General features: G+C 33.3%; 3 protein-coding genes and 1 non-coding gene across 15 annotated transcripts; 3 read left to right on the top strand and 1 right to left on the bottom strand.

Annotated features, from left to right (window-relative positions):
* Positions 1 to 115: 115 nt before the first annotated feature.
* On the top strand, positions 116 to 187 carry TRNAD-GUC (transfer RNA aspartic acid (anticodon GUC)). Its single transcript has one exon. It is a non-coding gene; the product is annotated as a tRNA-Asp (tRNA).
* A 196-nt stretch (positions 188 to 383) lies between these two features.
* On the top strand, positions 384 to 1,148 carry LOC112788596 (uncharacterized). The gene has a single exon (XM_025830451.3). It carries the CDS (start codon positions 384 to 386, stop codon positions 1,014 to 1,016), a length of 633 nt encoding a protein of 210 aa, XP_025686236.1. The 3' UTR covers positions 1,017 to 1,148.
* Positions 1,149 to 1,506: 358 nt separating this feature from the next.
* LOC112788519 (protein THYLAKOID ASSEMBLY 8-like, chloroplastic) lies at positions 1,507 to 7,156 on the bottom strand. Of its 12 annotated transcripts, XM_072232221.1 has the most exons (5): positions 4,787 to 5,204; positions 3,567 to 3,616; positions 2,797 to 3,196; positions 2,061 to 2,451; positions 1,507 to 1,846 (listed from the first exon to the last, which is right to left on the bottom strand). In XM_072232221.1, the coding sequence occupies exons 3-4, from the start codon at positions 3,181 to 3,183 to the stop codon at positions 2,062 to 2,064; spliced, it is 777 nt and encodes a 258-aa protein (XP_072088322.1). In that variant the 5' UTR covers positions 3,184 to 3,196; positions 3,567 to 3,616; positions 4,787 to 5,204; the 3' UTR covers positions 1,507 to 1,846; position 2,061. The 12 variants fall into 12 exon arrangements, with proteins under 12 accessions (XP_072088322.1, XP_025686233.1, XP_072088323.1 ...); XM_025830448.2 differs by lacking the exons at positions 3,567 to 3,616; positions 4,787 to 5,204 and adding an exon at positions 6,842 to 7,156; XM_072232222.1 differs by lacking the exon at positions 4,787 to 5,204 and adding an exon at positions 6,842 to 7,153 and having other exon boundaries at positions 1,507 to 1,837; positions 2,797 to 3,616.
* Positions 7,157 to 19,053: 11,897 nt separating this feature from the next.
* On the top strand, positions 19,054 to 21,553 carry LOC112788503 (ras-related protein Rab11C). Its single transcript, XM_025830443.3, has 3 exons — positions 19,054 to 19,473; positions 19,672 to 19,870; positions 20,759 to 21,553. The coding sequence occupies exons 2-3, from the start codon at positions 19,706 to 19,708 to the stop codon at positions 21,239 to 21,241; spliced, it is 648 nt and encodes a 215-aa protein (XP_025686228.1). The 5' UTR covers positions 19,054 to 19,473; positions 19,672 to 19,705; the 3' UTR covers positions 21,242 to 21,553.
* The last annotated feature ends 42 nt before the right edge of the window (positions 21,554 to 21,595 follow it).

Genomic DNA, 21,595 nt, shown 5'->3' with positions numbered 1-21,595 from the left:
CAAAACTGGGATTACCAACTTTATATTGCAGAAGATCAGTAAGAGCATCACATCACAGAGAATAGCATGTGATTTTATTATAGTTGTAAAATCTTAACGGCCCTACAAACAACAAGTCGTTGTAGTATAGTGGTGAGTATTCCCGCCTGTCACGCGGGTGACCCGGGTTCGATCCCCGGCAACGGCGAATTGATTTTCACTTTTTGATGCTTACCGATTTGGCTAATGAAACAAGCTAACATGGGTTCTAAACTTAAGCTTCCACGCCACCCTCCTTTGCATACACACACAATGGTTGCTTGCAAGTAACGAAAGATCCCACAAGCATTAATTACATTACCTAATAACATCATGCATTTTACAAAAGCATCAAGCTTAGTATCATGTTTTTGGGTTCTTCTCTTTGTTCCTCCAACGCAGTGGCGCAGGAAATGTCAGCTTCCACGACCAGCATTCACATTATGGCCTTAGATGGCATCGTGAACGTGAATTCCCTCTTCACCTTAGCGCTTTTCGTTGGCCTCACAATCACCAGCCCTGACACTGCCCTTGTTGGTGGTAGTGGCGGCATAGACACCGCCTGCGCTGCCGGGCCCTCGGTGGCAGAAGGCCTCATATCAAGCCACGTGCACTCCTTCAGCTGCTTCCTCTTCTCCAGCCTCATAGCGTTGGCCCTCAAAAACATCATCAACATAAGAAAAACCGTTGAAGATGGGGATAACATTGATGCTCTTGGTGGTGGTAGTAATAGCAAGGTGGCGCACTTTGCAGCTAGCTTCATCGGGGAGGTTAACGCGGTGTCATTGAGGGTGGGGACACTTGTTTCGGCTTTCGGGTCGGTATTCGGGTGCGGGTTCTTGGTGATGGCTCTGGTGGATTTGGTGCAGATCAAGTTGGGGACTTTTGGTTGTGGAAGTAGCCGTTACAGTATTGCTGCTGTGGCACCTTTGCTTGTTCTTGTTCCCACTGCGCTTCTCATCTATGTTTCTCTCGTGCTCTATGCCTTCACTCGTTAGTTAAGCTTATTATTTATTGAAGGAACATTGTTTTGAATTTTGAATAATATATGAGTCAAACAAAGGCTGAAAGAAGAGACCTGGTAATGGTATAGCACTCAAATTTAATAAACTATGGTTTTGTTTTTTTAATATTATAATGTGCAATTACTTACTCCTATGGTGTTTCAACATGTGAAATTTATGCAAATCTTGCCGACCACTGAGTCTACTAGAGAGGTTATTCCTCTGTTCTCATCTCCACCTTTCCCAGAAGTCACATTCACAGATTCACCACTTCTAACACAAAATTCTTCTTTCCTTATCCAATTAGCAACTTATGTTTTCCACCTCTCCGAACCAACACTTGCTTATTACCCTTGCCAGTCAACAAGATTTTTCATCAAACTCCATTATTCCTGCCTTCAAGATGTTCTCTAAATTATCAATTGACAGTATAAAGATAGTGAAAAAAAATAAAATAAAAGAAGAGGGAGATGGACTTTGGGCATATTGAAATAGGAAAAATTACACATTGCTTAAAAGTTTAATATCTATCATGCTGTTCAGCAAATACTAAAAATTTATTTTTCTTTGATAACAAATTGCACATTGCTGATATGGAGTTATGGACGATGAAACTGAAAAAGAGCATCAACATCTTTCAAACCGATCTAAGTTCAATCCACCTCAACACTATATACAAAGACTAATCAGTAAATGTAAACCCTCAACCTACAAAATGAAGCTCAAACAAGAAGCACCATCCATAACAGCCTTGGCCCTCAACTCCTACCCTGGTTGTTCCACAACTCAGCTCTTTCCAGAATGCTTCATAAGGCCTGGAGCTCCTATCAAAAAGGAAAGGGGTTTAATAGGATACTAAAATCACCAAAGGCATTGGCATGCAAAACCAATCCGCAATAGCTATTGAGAAACCTCTAAATCAAGTTCGTTAACGATAGACTTTGAACATAAATGTGTTCACGGGTACCAAGAGGAAAAAAGTATATGTGAATGCAAGCTTATGAACATAAGATGACAGAGTGAGAAGGAAGCAACTACCTCAACGTACACCAAATATCTCTTGTGGTGGATCATATATACTTGAATCAGGAAAAATCTCCTCAAAATCTTGTTTCACTTTGTTTCTCAGAAGTGGATGAGGCAAGAGCCCTTTCAACAGAATCCTGAATGGTAGCTCCTCTGGTGGATCTGGAGAATTCTTCATGTCCTCATACACATTCATCGCATCTGCAGGAGATCCATACTTCAAGAAGCCTCTTATAACCTCAGTATAGGTCTGAGAATCAGGGTAGAGATTCTCCTTTTTCATGCTTTCCCACATTTCCATTACTTCATCCATCTTTTTAGCCCTTGCCAGTGCAATAATCAAGTCCTTATACAAGTATTTATCCGGAATGTACCAATCTTGCTTTTGCATCACCTTAAAAACCTGAAAATTCGCTAACATACTTGTAAGACCAACAGAGCAAACACCACCTACAAGTATCAATATAGAAATAAATTTCAGCAAAAACGGCATGCCCCCAAATCCAATAACTGTATCAATACTCTCTTGATATTAACTTTGATTTACTATTCAGCTTAAAATGTCATTAGAGGCACTATTAGTGAGAGATGATTAAACTAAATAGTATCCTTCAACCAAACCTTAGAACAAAGCATGTTAGTACTTAGTAGCAATATCTCTAACAGACATTCTAACAAACAGGTTACGGGCAACCAACAAAACAATGAAAGAGTTAATAGAAGAGAAGATAGAGAATGAGAAAGAAACCGTGAGGGCGAGAGAAACTTCTTCCTGGCGCTCAAGCTCAGTGAGAACAGCGATCAAGTCGAGCTTCAAGAGCCTCAAGACATGGTTTTTGATGAACTTGTGAAGTTTGTCGTGATCATCCTTGAAGCGCTTCAAACCTTGAATGACAAAGAGCGCCTCTTTGCCAATGAGCTTCTTTCCTCTCCAAAGTGGGCCTCTGGGCCTTCCGTCGTGGTAGTGCCGGAAACAGGACACCGTTTTGGCAGAGTCAAAGACTCTCAGTAATGGTGGCAACAACAATGAAGAAGAGTGGTGGGTGATGGTGTTGGGTGTTGTGGTGAAGTGTTGAAGGAATACCGAAGCCAAACGAGCCCGTCTCAATATTGTAAAGCAACGACGAGACGCCATGATCAGTATCACGCTTCACTTCATCGTCATGAATTATAGTTATTATTTATTAGAACCCGTAATCGACCTAGATATATAACCAAGGTTCAGAAAACCGAACCGATCATCAAACCGCTCTAGTTATTGGTTCACTAATTCATTAGTTTAACCGGTTCAACCAGAAAAACCGTTTTATAATAAACACCTTATTCTATAAAAATTCAATGAATAAAGCAACTTGTTCTAAACACTCTTCTACTGCTTTTTTTTACTTCAAAAGGGGATCATAAACAACTAGTTCTATGAATAAACAAACTACAATGATATGCAATGCCAAAAATAGGCCAATGATAAAATAATAAAGGGTTTCTCTCTTCAATTCTATGTTCAAGCTTGTAGCATACCCCGTTAAAATAGTCTTCTTTCTTAATTCTTATATACCTCAAAGAATTTCCTACAAAATGAAAATTGAACACAACACACAGCTTTAAAACAAAAACAAAACAACACTCAAAAATCAATCACCTCTTCTAAACTCAGCCTTAAAACAAAACAGAACAACATTCAGAGTATGAGCATTAATCACAAAAAATTGATTTCTGAAACAACAAAAACAGCAGAACAACATTCAGAGTTTGAGCATTGATCACAAAATATTGATTTATGAAAGAAAACAAAAACAGAAGAACAACATTCAGAGTTTGAGCATTGATAACAAAAAATTGATTTCTGAAACAAAACAAACACTGCAATACCAACAGAACAGCATTTAGAGTTTGAGCATTGATCACAAAAAATTAATTTCTGAAACAAAACAAACAATCAACAAAACAATGAAAAGAGAATTTTTTTCCCCTTCAAAAGAAGAAAACAATGAAAACATGAGGCATATAATAAATCAATGATCACCAATATCCAACAAGAATCTCAAAGACAACAATAAATACACAACAACAATTTAGCAAATAAACATGAACAAGACCTAAATAGAAAATCCAACAAATTAAATCACAGAAACCTAACAATTTAGCAAATTAAAACAACAGCAGCCCAACAATTTAGCAAATTATCAACTTAACAAGTTCAAGAACAGAAAATCACAACAAAAAATAAAATAAAATAAAAATAACAGAAACACAACAAAACAACAACACAAGAACAATTAGCAAATTAACAAGTTCACATTAACAGTAAGAATTTACCAGAAGAACACAAATGCAAGTGGATTCATCATGCTAATATGTTTTCTACAAATATGCTATTTGTGCAGCTAAAATTTCCTAATTACTAAGATCCAATTATTCTAATTTCACATGCAATCAACTTACTAAGTTTCTAAAAGCTAGAAATGATAAAACCAACCCGAAATATGGTTAAAGCATTTCATCAAACATGTTGAGTGCGGTAAACTTGAAACGAAATAAGAGAATTCAAAGCTTAGTATCAATGTGATAGAGAAGAGAACATAACTATTGTATACTTTAATTCAGTCTATGAAAAAAATCCAAACCACTGCCAAATCAAATAGTTACTTATTGTAATAGAAATTAGAAGTTGCAGAGTTTGAAGCAGAGTATTGGTGTTGTGTGAGTGTATTGTCTGGTGATAGGTTTGGGGAACTCACGGCGGCGACAAAAGAGAGCAGTTCGACGGCTAGGTGGAGCGCGCTGGTCGCAGAGTTTGAAGCAGGGCAACGTGGCTTCCAGACGAACGCGAACCCGAACGGTGAACGGCGAGGTGAACGCCGAGCAAACTTGAACGGGGAAGAACGCGAACGAAGACGACGGCTGAACGAAGACGCGAACGTTAACGGCAACCAACGGCGGCGGAAGTGCGGCTGAGCAAACAAAGACGACGGACGCCGAGCTCGAGGAAGCAGCTGCGATCGGTGACAGCGAACGGGGGTTGAAGAGTTGGATCACGAGGGAAGCTAGATAGACGGACGGATGGACGGCGGCAGGATGCCACTCCTTGCGGCGGCGGTGGTGTAGGCTTACAGAGCTAGGGTTTTTTGGCTGAGTTTCTGTGAATGAAAGAGAGGGAGGGAGAAAGGGAGAAAGAAACGCAGGAGGTTCAAACCAAGAGTGAAAGTAAGCAAATTTGGCAAAAACGACGCCGTTTCTTTTAAACCGGTCGGTTCCCTGTCCGATTCCACCGGCCAGTTCAACGGTTCTTCTCTAATTTTTAGAAAAACGGTTTTAAGAGACAAACCGAAGCGTAATTACTGCAATTCACGATAAACCGATCGAACATCGATCCCGATTTTCAGAACATTGTTAATATAACTGGATCACTCGTCTAACCGCATAAATTATTAGTTGAACTAATTAATCCGATCATAATAAAATATAACATTATAAAAAATATATTTAAAATTCAAAATTAAAAGCACAAACATATTAATAATAATCGAATATTAGTTCTTAAACATAATTAATATCCTAAAATTTAAAAGTATGAATAAAAAATATATTAATTATTAGTATAAAATATTTTTTTAATTTAAATAGAAAGAACAAAACATAATACAATAAATAAATCAAGTCCAAAAAATAATCTTAAAATTAATATTTATATTTTTATTGAACAAATTTTTTTATGACTGAAATAAATTAAACAAAGAAACAAAACAAACAAAACAAGAAACTGCTTAAATAGAGGGGCAATCCCGTTTAAGACTACCCTTAAACTCTTCCCAAGGTGAAAGAAGCTCCACATGTGAAAGTTGTAACTTCATCGCCATCTTTGCCATAGTATCTGCCACCGTGTTTGCATCTCTCATAATCAAACGAAAGTCAACACGCCAATTCCAATGCATGATATCTCTTATTTTGAGCACCAATAGATCAATAAACCCAAAACCATCTTGAGTAACAAGATTAAATGCTTCCACACAATCCGTCTCACAAATAACATCTTGTTGACCCACATTCCAAACTAAGAGATATCCTCTCAAAATAGCAAACAATTCTCCTTGAAGAATACTATTACTCTCAATCATTCCCAAACACCCCATTTACCAACTCTCATTACAATCTCTAATAAGCAAAACCAACACTATCACCCGAACCAAAATAACTAGCATCACAATTAAAACTTGACTATATTACCTTTATTTTGATTTACATCTATATCTTTCATAACATTATTATAAACTAATTAAAAACTAAATTCAACTAATTATACTAAACCAACACTAACTATGTAAGACTAAGAATCAACTCAATCAATACTAAGAATCAAATCTATTCTTCCAGCAAAAAAAAAATCAGCTCATGATAATTTTCAGTAACAAATTCAATTGTGACCATTTCTAGCAACAAAAAATTTAGCTCCAAAGATAATTTACAACAACAAAAAATTTAGCCAAATGATTATTTCAGCAAGACTATAACAAATTCAAGATTCAGTGATTATCAGCAACAAATTCAACTTAGAGATAATATTCATCAACCAAAACATTAGCCAAGTGATATTTTCAGCAACAAATTCAACCAACAACAACAAATTCAGTAACAAATTCAACTTATCACAGAAAATTCAATAATTCCTAGTTCAGTCATAATTTACAGCAACATTTAGATCAACGACAAGACAAATGAATTGATTTTAGCAATTCAGCAACATCTCAACATACAGGGAGAAGGAAAGTCCGGAAAAGAGAAAACAGGGGACTCACCAATGATCCACGGTCCACGCGAAGACGACGAAAAGAAAACCAGAAGACGACGACCCCACGGAAAGCGACGAAGCAAGCCACGACCACACGAGTTGCCTCTGCCGCTGGCGACGAGGAGCCCAGGGACGAGACTCGAGTGAGATGACGAGGAAGGCCGCGTGACGACGAGACGTCGGCGAGACGAACCACGAGACGCCGGCGAGTGTGACTGAGACGAGACTGGAGTGAGATTGAGAGAGACTCAAAAAATGAAGGCGAGACAGAGACGTTCTGACAGATGAAAGAAAATGAAGGCGACACACACACACACACGAAAGCGGGAGAAATTGAGAGTGAGTGCCTGAGGGGTGGGTCTACTTTTTCTTGTCCTGGACATTTGGGCCAAGGCCCATAACAGCCAAGACCAAACCCAGAAATAACCATCCAACCTTGACCGAAAAAAAAAAATCTCACTGCTACATATTTAGTTATTTACAAGCCCATTACAAATTTAGCAATTAGGAGAGTCAGATTCTCTCAAATACTTAAATACCTCCCTTTTGTATATACATCTATTCTATTATATAAAGATCGAATATCTACATTTAATGATGGAGTTGACGTGGCATGCTCCAAAGAGTGTTTTTCAAATTAATTATTTTAATTCATTTAATATAATTTATTGCAATGACTTAATTATTTCACCTAATTGATTTGATTAAATATTTAAATATTAATATAATTTATTATAATTTATATTACTTAATTAATTACATTACATTAATTATAATTTGTTATATTAGTGAATTGGTTTTTTTCTTTATGAAATCTAAAATAAAATAAATAATTTATTATTTATTTTAATTAAATTTATTAAATTTAATTATATATTATATATGAATTAATGTTAATTTATAAATTATTTTATATTATAATATTCAATCAAATAAATTGTAAATTACTTTAAATTATATACGCACGGAAAAATGGATTTAAATGTGATTTATATAATATAGATAGTAGTTAATTAAGAACGGTGTATTTTTAAGTGTTTTGATATGACTTAATTATACCAGCTAATTGATTTGATTAGATATTTAAATATCAATGTAATTTATTATAGTATATAATACTTGATTAATTTTACTACATTAATTGTTATTCTTTATATTGGTTAATTAGTTTATTCATTTATAAAGTCTGAAATAAAATAAATAATTTGTTGTTTGTTCTAATTGAATTTATTAAATTTAATTATATTATATATAAATTAAAGATAATTTATAAATGACCTTATTTCTTTAGCCTTTTATATTTCGTGGATTGTTAAGTTTTAAGTTTTATATTTTCGTAAGCAAAAGTAATATAAGACAAAACTTTTTTCATTTTAAACGTAATTATTCTATGTATCATTAACTAATATCATTAGATTTGATTTATTAAAAATATAAAATAATTTTATATAACAAATTATTAATTAAACTCATTCTAAAATGTAAGCAAAATAAATTAATTTTCTAGGCGGCCTAATGTAGATCCATGATTTATACAATAATCAAATAAAGCATAGAACTTGTGAATTGTGATAAAAAGGGAATAAAAAAGTAGGGCTCACACCATGTTGGTTTGCTTGTCTCCATTGCATCTTAACAAAACATGGGCCTACGGAGACTAATCCCGATTTCAAGTTGGGCAGATAGAAAACCTATTCGGATCTCATACAATTAATTTCAACCCGCACCCAAAATCTTCTTTTAATCTTTTTGGGTCTTCTTTCTCCCAGCAAGCAAGCATATAAGCCAGCAATGGAGAACAGCGTATATGCTTTTAAATTTTTGTTTTTAAATTTTAGAGTGTGATACTACATGTCGTGGAAGCAAAATTATAAGTACTGTATCTTGTGTTTTAATACTTTTGATCATGTGGAATTACAAGTGAAATTATAGAAAACAGTAATAACAATTCCGACAAATGGCTGGCATTCTAGAAATTAAAATTTGAAGTAATAAAAAATATTATTATATATACGTGAATAAATTGTATCACCAGTTTTTTATTGTAAATTCTATGTTACTCAACAATTAATTAATCAATATATAATTTCAAGCTATATTTTTGTTATTATATAATATTTTTTATTATTTTATATTTGCAATAAATATTTTTTATATAGCTCATTGCTAAAATAAACAATTTTACTAATTAATTAGGTTTACAGTAGATTATAGTTATTTTTTTAAATCTAATGACACTTTTGGTTACTTTTCATTCGATAATTTTTCTGTCATGTATAATTATACAACTCATTTAAGCAATGATAATTGTACATAGGTACCAATATTTTACAGAACATTATGTATGGTACCAGACTCTTGATAAATCCAGATGTTCCTGAGGCTGTGATGCTTCGAAAAAGTATTGTACAAATATTGTGAATTATTTATGGTTGTGCATATTGACTGTATTTTTATGGTGTTGTAATTGATAAGTAGCGTGTACTATAGAGAGATCTCGCAGTACTTGTCTGTGTTTTCTGGCAAACCGGCGTATGTTAATGAAGATGAAGTTTTATATTCCACTGAGAGGAAGACAATAAAGGAGTTACGTGCGGCTGCGGATGTGAGTGCCTTATAGAAAACTACTTTTTTATGTTTGGTTCATTATTTGTTTTTTTGACTTTCAAACTGTTCCTATATAGGTTGGATTCTATGTTATTCTGGCCACTATTCTTGATGTTGAACATGTTCTAAGTTGGTGGTATAAATCTTGTGTTTGCAGCGTGAAGGAAGAAGCTAATGCGGATACATACTTCTGCGATGGCTGAAATAAGGACGTGAATAATGTTTTTAATAGGTACGACTCTAATTGGACTTATTTGTGCAATCTTTTCATAAAAAAGCAATATAGTTATGTAATTGATTATGTCTCTTTTTAATTTATTTAGCAATATCTAGCTTAATACCAACAATTAGTAGACAATAAGAGAATAATTTATTAAAAATAAAAACTCCTTTAATTGATGGAAATATTGTCTATCCATAAAAAAATTATCAAAATGAGATAGAGTGCATAGAAAAAATTCATATACCTACAATAATTTTATACCAAAATCTCCTTTGCTAGACTAAAATCTAAAAAACTGATAAGCCTAAAAAAATTATGTTTGAGCATTTAAATTGTGTTGAATATAATTTTTATGATTTTATTGTAACTTAAGGGTGACAGACCAAGTGTTAGTTGATGCTTTTGAATAAAAAAAGTAGGTATAAGTTGAATTTGTTGGTTTTAGATGGTACTGCTACAATAACTTTTGTTGTGTTCGATAAGGAGACCGCAGCTCTATTCGGACGAACCTGTACTGAGATGGTGAAAAAGTTGAATGTATGTGGTTTCTGCTGTTGAAACCATTTGAATGGTTGTGATGATTCAATGTCGGATGTGAATATAGAAGATAATTTTATACCATCCTCAGAAACTTTAGTATGTAAAAATTTTATCTGTATATTTATTTGCATCTTTGTGTACATCATGGACTAAATTGTATCGGTATGACAACTGAGTATTTAAAGAGAGTTCATTTAGAAAATGTGTGGGATATAGAAAATCCTATTTATCAATGTCAACACTGTAAAGCATGGATGTGGTCTGAAGAAAGGCTTGCTAAATTCAAATAGTCGCCCCAACCAAAGTTTTTATTATGTTGTATGGAAGGAAAGATCGAGCTTCCTCTACTTTCTGTGCCTCCTGATGAGCTCATTCAGCTTCATACTAGTGGAGATCAAAGAAGTATTCATTTCCTAAAAAATATAAGGGCATTTAATTCAATGTTTTGTTTTACATCAATGGCCGGAAAAATTGATCTTGGGATGAATAATGGGATTGCTCCTCCAATTTTTAAGCCTTAGGTCAAAACTACCATAGCATTGGTAGCTTACTTCCTCCGGATAGTCTGCAACCAACATTTGCCTAGCTATATATCTATGAACAAAAAATAAGATTGATAATCGGATAGGCACACTTCGGTAATTTTCATACAACCAATCAAACATTTTAGTTATTTTTTATATGTGAGAGAAAATAACAAAATTTATTTTTATTTTTTGCAGTTCCAATGAAGCTATAAATGAGCAGGATAAGAAAATTGTGGCAATATTAAAAAACATGCTAGAAAAATATAATAGTTTGGCAAAGAGTTTTCGCTAAGCGAGAGATAAGTACCAATAGAAAAATTGCACAAACATAAAGTTTAAGTTGATTAGTAAAAGGACTACAGATGGCAGGATATATAACTTGCCATCTGCATCTAAAGTGGCTGCATTGATTGTTGGCGATGTCGAACAACTAAGCAAAGATAGAGATATTATTATAAAGAGTCAAACTAAAAAGCTCCAACAGATTGATGTTTTTCACCTATTTTGTTTAGCCTTGCAATATCCATTGTTGTTTCTATATGGGGAGGATGGATTTCGTTTGGGTATTGCAACATCATATTCTATCTCCGCTAGGCCTACAAAAAAAAACAAAACAATCACTTTGCAACAATTCTTTACTTTTCAACTACGTACAGAAAAGGAGGGGTGAATCTCCGTTAATTCTAAGATCAAATAGATTATTCCAACAGTTTCTGGTAGATGCCTACATAATGGTAAAATCAGAGAGGTTAAAATCCGTTAGGTGTAAACAACCACAGTTGAGGGTTGACAAATACAAATATCTGCATGAAAGTCTTATAAACGGGAATGTAGATGCTGCAAGGCTTGGCAAAAGAATCATTCTTCCCGGTACTTTTACCAGTGGACCTAAGTACATGATGAATAATTATAAAGATGCATTTGTAATTTACAGATATGCAGGATATCCTAACTATTTTATCACTATGACCTGTAACCCTGAATAAGATGAGATAAAAAGAGAAGTGACTCCCATTGGATTAAAGGCAGAAGATCGCCCTGATATATTGTGTCGAGTTTTTAAGATCAAACTTGATGGTTTGATTGATGACCTAAAAGAGGAACAAATCTTTGGAAAAAATTTAGAATGTAAGTCTGTGTTTATGCAACACACTATTAAAATCTTATGCTGTAATATTTTGCTCATTTGTCTTTTTAATTTACATATGTTTGCACTATAGAGTTTCAAAAGAGAGGGTTTCCGCATGCACATATCCTTTTATTCATGAATAAAGAGTTCAAGCCACAAACACCAGATGACATAGACAAACATATAACAGCTGAGATTCCTGGTTAAAATGAAATGCCAAATCTACATGGAACTGTTCAAAATTACATGGTACATGGTCCATGTGGTCTGTACAATAAGAATTCACCTTGCATGAAGAATGGATCATGTTCAAAGTTTTATCTCAAAGAGTTTGGACAGCAAACACTCATTAATGAAGCCGGATTTTCCAAATATAGGCATACTGATAACGGTCGAACAGTGAAGAAAATGTAATGTGTACTAGACAATAAGTTCATTATTCCTTATAATCCAGAATTGTTGCCCAAGTTCGAGTGCCACATAAATGTGGAATACACATGCCAAACAAGTTCTATTAAGTATTTGTTTAAGTATGTACACAAGGACAATGACCGTGTAACAACTACCCTATACAACACTGGTGATTCGTCAGAAGCCACACAAGTTGTTGACGAAATTAGAAATTACTACGATTATAGGTACATTTCGGCATGTGAAGCAGTCTGGTTTATTTGGATATGAAATCTAAGAGAAAGAACCATTTGTGATTAGACTTCTATTCCATTTGGAGGATGAGTAACCTGTGATTCAATTCAACTAGGTATCCTTTAAAAATGGTACAATATTCAACCTTTTATTACAATAATTTAAAAAAATAAAAATAAATACATCTAAAAATTATGAATAAATTTAGTGTCTTTTTAAAATTAAATATACATTCAAAATATAAACTAAATAAAACTGAAATTTAAAATTTAAATTCAATACATATCTAAAAATTAAATTATTCAAAATTAAAAATTTTGATTTTAAAATTCTTAAATAAATCTTAAACTATCTAATTATTAACTAAATCCGCACAAAACACTAAAAAAAGCAGAGAAGTCATGTTTGCCCCACATCAAAAATCCCGAGCCGCATATCGAAAGACGTAAATCCAGAGAAGTCATCCTCTGCCGCCGTTCTTCCGTGCCACCTTCTTCTTCCGCGCTCATCTTCGACGTTGCCTTCCTCCTTCTTGGTGCTCAGTCACAATACCGCATTCCCCTTCGTCAACACTCATCTTCGTCGTCGCCTTTCTCCTCCTCGATCACCGTTGGTCCGCATCAACGTTGCGGTTCGTCCATGCCGAAAACTTACCTAAGGTTTGGATGGGTCTATGACACCATTGCTTTTTTTATTATTTTGTATAAATTTTTTATTTTTTGAAATAAAAAATCAAATAAAATGGCCCGAAGAGATTTTCATATATATTGCAATGTTAAATTATTTTTGCATGTGTGATTTCTATATTTTGGAAGTGTTTCAAAAATATTTTTTGTGTAACTTCATAATTTTAGATGTGTTATAATTATTTTTTAATGTTTAAATTTAAATTTTAGATTTATAATTTTGGATGTGTTTTGAAAATATTTTCTGTATAACTTCATAATTTTAGATGTGTTACAATTGTTTTTTAATGTTTAAATTTAAATTTTAGATTTATGATTTTGGATGTGTTTCAAAAATATTTTTTGTATAACTTAATAATTTTAGATGTGTTACAATTGAAAAAAAACTATAATTGAAAATATTTTAGTTTGTGTATATAATTATATTCGACCATTTATCACTAGAAAGTCGTAAAACATATCTTGCATTTTATCAAAAGTACAACAAGTAAGGGATTAATTTTTTTCTAAATACACTGACTTTGATTTTTCTTTCTGCAGATATAAATTGGAATATTGTAGCAGAATAGAAGAAAGAAGGAAATAATAACTAACTATAAAGTGGGTAGGAAGTTAGAGAAATTTTAATTTTTAAAATTTAAATTAATCTTAACTATAAATATGTATCCTAAAAAATAGGAATATGTTTTAATAAAAAATAATTAAATAATATTAAAGGCTGAACAAATACTGAATTTTATTGTACAAGTAGCATTTTTCTATAGTGAAACTTCTAATGTGAATGATATCGTCGAAAGAGCAATATCTTAAGTCCATGTTTTTGAGATGGATGACGGCGAACATGTCATATCCCTATGCTCGAAGTCTGACTTATGCTGAGTTTCTAACCAAGTTTGTTTAGAAGGACGCAGCTTTAAAATGGTTTTCTTGAAAGTAAGGCTTCACAATTGGAAGGTTGACTCATGTATCTGCAGGTAATGACGAGTTTATATTTAATTTTGATCTTGTTTATTTGATGATTTAAATTTAAAATCTTAACAGCATGTATCCCACGTCCATTTTATTCGATTTTTCTACACTAGAAAACAAATGTTCAAATAACTTTCGGCAGTTATAATTTATAGATTATACAATTTTAGAATTATTCTATATTTTTTAGAGAAATTAATCTTATACGGATGTGTAGCTACATAATAATTGAAATCGCATAGCCTAATCCATTTAGCAATTTAAAAGTGGGATTTTAACCAAGTTTTTTGCAGCAAATACCGAAGAATATTACCAACGACTTCTCTTGAATACTCAAAGAGGATGTATGAATTTTTGAGATATAAGGATAGTAGGAGGAACAATTTATGCTACGTATAGAGATGCATGCTTCGTCCTTGGACTCTTGCAAGATGACAGAGAATTCATGGATGCAATTAAGGAAGCATGCTCGTGAGTCTCAGGATCATATATTAGAAGGTTATTTGTCATTCTATTAACATCCAACAATATCTCAAGACCAGAACATGTCTGGGATAGATATTGGCATGAACTCTCAAATGATATTTTGTATCAATAGAGAACCGTGATGAACATGAGGGGTAAGTTTTTATAATTGCAATTATAAAATTTCTTCATTATTGATCATTTTTAGTTTGGTTGAATTTTTACAGTATCGTATAATATGCAGAGTTAACCATGTCAGATGATGAGATTAATTAGTTGTACTTAATGGATATAGACAAGATCTTACATTCCTATGGTAAAATCTTAAAAGACTATCTTCCTATGCCTTTAGCAACTGAAGTTGATAGTTCTTTGTTAACCAAAAGGGTTATCAAGGAAGAGCTAAACTTTAACAGGGATGATTTAAAGAAAAATGCCTCAGACATGTTAGCCATCGCAACACCTAAGCAGATGAAATTGTTACAACTGTGTATTATGATGAAGGAGTTTTTTCTTTGTGTATGGTCTGGGGGTACTGGAAAAATATTTCTCTAGAACTTTATGTCTGCTGAGATTCGCTCAAGGGGTGATATTGTGTTAAATATTGCTTTAAGTGGTATTGCATCTTTACTTCTTCCCAATGGAAGAACGGCACACTCAAGGTTCAAAATACCGCTGAATATAACTAAGGATTTTGTATGTAACATCAAACCTGGTTCCCCTCAAGTAATGCTGCTGTTGAAAGCCAAACTTATAATTTGGAATGAGACTCCAATGGTTATTAGGTACTGCTATAAAGCGCTTGATAAAATTTTAGGTGATATCATGAAGTTTTCTCCAACATATAACAAAGATTTTGCCTTTGGAGGAAAAGTGGTTGTACTAGGTGGAGACTTAAACAAATTCTTTCTATCATTTCACGAGGATCGGGACAAATTAGTCTTACATTTGGAAGTTTTGTCAGGTGCTCAAACTAACAAAAAATATGAGACTCTCTGTAGGAACGACTATTTCAGATCAAGATGAGACAGAGCAATTTGGTTAGTGCTTATTGAAAGTTTATGATGGTCTAATGTGTGACAATATGGATGGTGAATCTGAGATATGTCTTCCAGGAGATATTGTTATTCCTTCTTCGGACCAGGCATTTGATAAGTTGGTTTATTTTTCTTATTCAAATATTTTGGATAACATGTCCTCAAAGAATTTTTTCAAAGCAAGAATTATATTGGCTCCCATGCTGGACATCGTTGAAGATGTCAACAACTATCTGATGGCTATCATTCCTAGAGAAAAAAATTATATCTTAGTTCGGATTCGATTTGTATGGATGAAGAAAATATGGAGAGTCAACTAGATCTCTATGGTCTTGAATTACTGAATAGCATAAATTGCTCTGATTTGACTCCACATAAATTAATACTCAAGATTGGTGTTTCGGTGATGTTATTGAAGAATTGACCAATCCAGTGGTCTTTGTAATGGTACAATGCTACAAGTTAGGAAACTTGAAAATCATGTCATAGAATGTGAAATTTTAACGGGTAACAATGTTGGTCATATTACTTTGATTCCAAGAATGAATATGGTACCAACAAATGAAACCGTCCCAGTTAGATTCCAATGAAGACAGTTTCTCATAATAGTATCGTTTGCCTTGACAATTAATAAGTCTCAGGGACAAACTTTATCTCATGTTGGATTGTACTTGTCCAAACCAGTTTTTACACATGGCCAACTATATGTGGCACTTTCAAGAGTTAAGTAAGAGGGGTTTAAAAGTTTTACTTATGAATCACGTATAAATGTTTGCAAATTCAACCATCAATATTGTTTATAGAAAAATCTTTGAAATAATAGGATTCTAATATAAATATTTTAATTTTATTTTAAATTCTGTTTCAATATATATTGTATAATTATTTTACTTAAAAAAAGTGTAAAATAATTATTACTCACTATTTTTAAATTAAACTTTGATTTTAATAATAATTTTATAAATTTCTTAACATAATAATTATTTTGTGTTTTTATTTAAATATCTAAACATATAATTTTTTTTTTACTTTTATAAATTTTTTCATGTTGAGCACGGGTTCATATACTAGTTTATTAGTAAAATTTGAAACATTACAATTCAATATATTGAAAGGTTAGTTCCCTTCATTATTTCTTCAATGGTTGGAAAGTGATTAAGAAATAATAACGTTGAATTTGTCTGATTTGGTTTTGCATGGAGTGATTTAATTGTTGTCTCTGGGTTGAAAATCTAAGAAAATCTACATGTACTATATTGGCAACTCTTAAGAGAAGTTTACTGTGATTTACGTTTAAATAAAAAAATAAATTAAGAAAATATCCTCTCCGTGAATAATAACACCAATGCATCCTTTTTGAATGCGCGCATAATAACCATGCAACAAACTAAAAAGAATGTGCAAAAAGAAGCAATTAAGATAAGATAAGGTCCATAAGGATACATGATATGAAAGAAACCTAATAATAAACAACTTTGATTTCAATTATTGAAGGGTCTATAAACTACAAAGACCTACTATATAACATATATACCATCTCTCTATACCAAATCAAAACTGGACTGCCTATTAGCATAGAATAACTTAAAATAAAATAATTGGAACAAGAATAACTTAAAATTACGAACCTTAGCTGTGAAGGGTAGAGGAAGGCTTTGATATGGTGGTTGTGACTGCACAGCAATTTGCTTGTATAATTGCGTAACATTCTTTAATTTTCAGTGAGTGTCCACTTTCAATGCACGAGTCTGTCATAAAGAAAAAAGCTATGTAGATCAGCTAGTAGGCTTTGAAATAATTAATTAAGGAATGGAACTAATTAACATCATACCATTTTGTATAAGTTAATTATTAAGATTGTGACTTGGCTTGCAAATTAAGATCTAGAGGTAACACCACTTTGGTCCATGCTTTATTGACATTATTAGAAAGATATGATTGGGTTCGCATCCAAATCATACTTAGGAAGAAAATCATCCAAAACATTTGTCTCTCTCTTTAGGTAACTATCTTTCTATATAGTGTTATTTCTTTTCCATTTTCTCTGGGTCTTGATTAAGTTTCATAATTTTATTTCTCCAAGTTTGTGCATGTTATCATCATTTTTCTTTTTTCATAAATTTGAACAAAAAAATAAAGAAAATTAATTATGACTAGTCACAGTCATTCTTGAATATAATGTTGCCCACCAGAACCAAATAAAAGTCCAATTGCTTGGCATGATTCAGACAATGCAAAATAAATTAAAGGAATAGTTCGTAATTGAGACTTAGACAATTGCTATATTTAATTGAGACTTAGTCTAGGTTGATGAGTTATTGTGTAATTAACTAACTAATTATATAACCGTCGAAATTATAATATGTTCATGTGAGGACAGATGATACAACTGGTGAATGTTTGGCTTCTTAATATAAAAAGAAAAATCAAATAGCATAATGTCCCGAGTTTGATTCCGCAGCATAATTTATTTTCCTAAATTAAAACATAAGTCCAGCGACATAATTTGTTTTAGCTGGAAGTGGTTGTCCCGAAGGTGAGAAAAAAGTGTTGGTGTTTTTGTTGTGTTTACAATACAATAGTTAATCTCTTGAAGTTTGGCTGCTTCTTGCTCAATAATTATTTAAAAATTTTACATGAATTGCTCCAAGTCTCTAATGGACCAAATTAAAACATGACTTCTAGGTTTTTTTTGACCTGGTCTGAGTTATTTTACATTCAACTATGAATTGAAACTTATATTTTTGTTTTACTCGCTCTATGTATAATATGCAGCTGACACACACACAAACAATAAAATGATATTGATATAAGGTGACTAACATTTTCTGAAGTAAATAAATTTGTAAAACAAAAAACAAAGAATTAATTACTTTTAAACTATTTAGAGGATTCATAGTCACACAGCTAAAAATGATTAATCATAGTTTAAAGTAATGAGATCAAATCCATTATATACAATATAACCAAAAAGAGGAAGAAAACAATGCAAGAAAGAAAAAGATTGAAAAACAGTGGTGGCAACTGCCAACGTCGTCCACCCTGAAGCCAGCCTGCCACAGCCTATACTTCCACCTCACTGCCCTACGTGCACACGGACTTTGTCCCATTCTACCTTATACTAAGATTTACATATATGATACTTCCAACAATTTAAATTAAGGGTAACAAAAAATAATTTTTATATCCCAATTCTCAATAAATTATATTCAGTTTGAGTTGTTACTTGTTAGAGTTTAGAGTTTAGACAACTATTAAATAATCATAAAAAAAAAAATTCAACTGTATAATTATATAAAATATTTTATAATATCACTACATTAAAATTAAATTTAATATATTAGATTTTTTAGTTTATGGGATGTTATGTACCCTCAATTATATTCATAAAGGAGATTAGTATCATATATCATAAATATTTTCTTCTTCTATTTCTAGAGTCCACTATAAAAAATAATCAACAACAATACCACTAATTATTATTATTAACGAATAACGATGATCATTTTAAAAAAAGGAGAAATACGGAACTTATATTTATATTTATTTATTTTGGGTTTCGAATTGGTTTCTCACTCATCGATAATTCCGTTTTGTTCCCCATTGGCCAGTTCGGCCACAAGCACCTCCTTCATCATCTTCTCCACTCAATTTCCCTCCGCTTCGTGCCATTACCCGAACTCTACCTTACCCTACTCACTGTCTCCGACTCTCAACTTCCTTATCTGAGCTCAACAACTGACCACTTCAAACTTCAAAACGCATTTCATTCTCATTTTTCCCTCATCCATCAATTCGCTTTGCGCTGACGGTTAGTTCTCTCTCTCTATTCCAAATTCATTTCATACATAGATCTGTTCATCCGTGGCTTCGCTTTTTGTTTTGTTTCGGTTTTTCTGAGTGTGTAGCTACGCGCCGCCGTGGTGCGACTTTGGATCTGAATGAACGTTCGGTTTCGTGTTTTTTTGTTTTTTGTTTTTCGTCGCTGGATCTGATCTTCTGGTTTTAGGTTCGAGAGATCGGAGAAGGAGAAGAAGGATCTCATGGCTCACAGGGTGGACCACGAGTACGATTACCTCTTCAAGATCGTGTTGATCGGTGACTCTGGCGTTGGCAAATCCAACATTCTCTCGAGGTTCACGCGCAACGAGTTTTGCTTGGAGTCCAAATCCACCATCGGCGTTGAATTCGCCACCAGAACTCTTCAGGTACTTAACTTTCTCTTTTCTGCAGTTCTTTGCTGCTTCTATCTGTTTGTGTTATGTGAAATTCTAAATGCGTTCGCATGCCGTTGTTTGTTTTTTCTTGATCCTTTGTTGTTTTCTTATGTTTATGGATTCTTTTTTATTTAATATTGCCATTTTTGCTTCTGATTGGATTTCTACGTGGTATTTTGCATTTGTAGCATTGGAGTATGATAATTTATTTTAATGTTTTTGCTCCAAAGCACTGATTGCTTAAGGATTCAAGAATTTCTAAAGCAGATCCTCTTCTGAGATAGTTTTGGTGGAATGGTTTTAGCTTCATGTGCTCCGAATGAAGTGGAGAGGAGTAGAGAAGTATGATTTATAAGAAAATTTCTTGCATAGAATTGGTGCGCTCAAGTTAGATACAACTAAGCCTTGTCTCATTAGCTGGGATTCAATATAAAATAAAGTGGTATTGGTAGATCAATATAAATCATAATGTGATGTGCCATACTTCAACAAGCATAAACATTGGATATTTTTCACTCGTACTATATATTTTCATGATATTAAGTAGTACGAGAAAATTCTTATACAAGTTATATGCATTTTCCCAATTGTTAATTGGCCATTAAGATTTTGTAAACCAGTGATTGTTCTTATGCTTCTAATTTGGGTGCCTCAGGTTTTATGAAAAAATTCTCCAGGTTTATGTCTGAACTCAGTTGGTAACTAAATGACAATGAATGTATTGGTCCTGGAGTGTTTATGTTTGTTACTACATGCTGATTGTTGAGACTCGAGAGTAAACTGTTTTCTTATTCTAAACAGTTGTTTTCAATATGATGTTATCTGGAGATGATTTATGAATTTACCGATAATGATCAATTCTTTGTCGGACCACCACAGGTAGAGGGAAAGACTGTTAAGGCACAAATCTGGGACACGGCAGGTCAGGAGCGGTACCGAGCCATCACCAGTGCTTATTATAGAGGAGCTGTTGGTGCTCTCCTTGTGTATGACATAACTAAGAGGCAAACCTTTGACAATGTGCAAAGGTGGCTCCGTGAATTGAGGGACCATGCAGATTCTAACATAGTTATCATGATGGCTGGGAATAAATCTGATTTAAACCATCTTAGGGCAGTTTCAGGGGATGATGGTCAATCGTTGGCAGAGAAGGAAGGTCTATCGTTTCTCGAGACATCCGCACTGGAAGCAACCAACATTGAGAAGGCATTCCAAACTATTTTGACCGAGATTTATCATATTGTAAGCAAAAAGGCACTGGCAGCCCAGGAAGCTGCTGGTAGTACAGTTCCCGGTCAAGGAACCACAATCAATGTTGCTGATACATCTGGGAACACAAAGAGAGGCTGCTGTTCTACCTAATGTGACATTTGAGGATGAATCGTTGCTGGCAGATATTATTTTTTCCCCCTCTTCCAATTCTGTTTTTTGCGCCCCTTTTTTTCCCCTTTCTTTTATGGGTGAGAGAGAAACATGTAGAGTACATTTTACTTCATTGAGTTGCAACGAGGAAGCTTGTGAAATTCTATAAAAACGATAGTGTCTTTGGATTATCTCCTCTGTTATTTGATAGTTTCTCATGAATCGATGTAATATTTGGAACTGACAGATATTGATGATATAGCGTGGTCAATCAGAATGTGACATCTCAGAAGCCATGTAAGATTATACTTAGCTGGTTCTTTCTTTGTTTTTTGTTAGTTCGTTGTTTTTATG

Source organism: Arachis hypogaea, chromosome 3 (assembly GCF_003086295.3).
Source record: "Arachis hypogaea cultivar Tifrunner chromosome 3, arahy.Tifrunner.gnm2.J5K5, whole genome shotgun sequence".
In the NCBI taxonomy this organism is placed as follows: Eukaryota; Viridiplantae; Streptophyta; class Magnoliopsida; order Fabales; family Fabaceae; genus Arachis; species Arachis hypogaea.
The sequence above is the reverse complement of the archived record's forward strand: the minus strand, read 5'-3'. Positions and strand labels throughout refer to the sequence as shown.

Excerpts from the sequence above, each read along its gene's own strand:
- LOC112788519 (XM_025830448.2), bottom strand. The coding sequence starts at position 3,183 with ATGGCGTCTCGTCGTTGCTTTACAATATTGAGACGGGCTCGTTTGGCT. Across the intron at positions 2,452-2,796 it reads AAGTTTCTCTCGCCCTCACG|GTTTTTAAGGTGATGCAAAA; the intron begins GTTTCTTTCTCA and ends GCGAATTTTCAG.
- LOC112788503 (XM_025830443.3), top strand. The coding sequence starts at position 19,706 with ATGGCTCACAGGGTGGACCACGAGTACGATTACCTCTTCAAGATCGTG. Across the intron at positions 19,871-20,758 it reads TCGCCACCAGAACTCTTCAG|GTAGAGGGAAAGACTGTTAA; the intron begins GTACTTAACTTT and ends GGACCACCACAG.
- LOC112788596 (XM_025830451.3), top strand. The coding sequence starts at position 384 with ATGTTTTTGGGTTCTTCTCTTTGTTCCTCCAACGCAGTGGCGCAGGAA.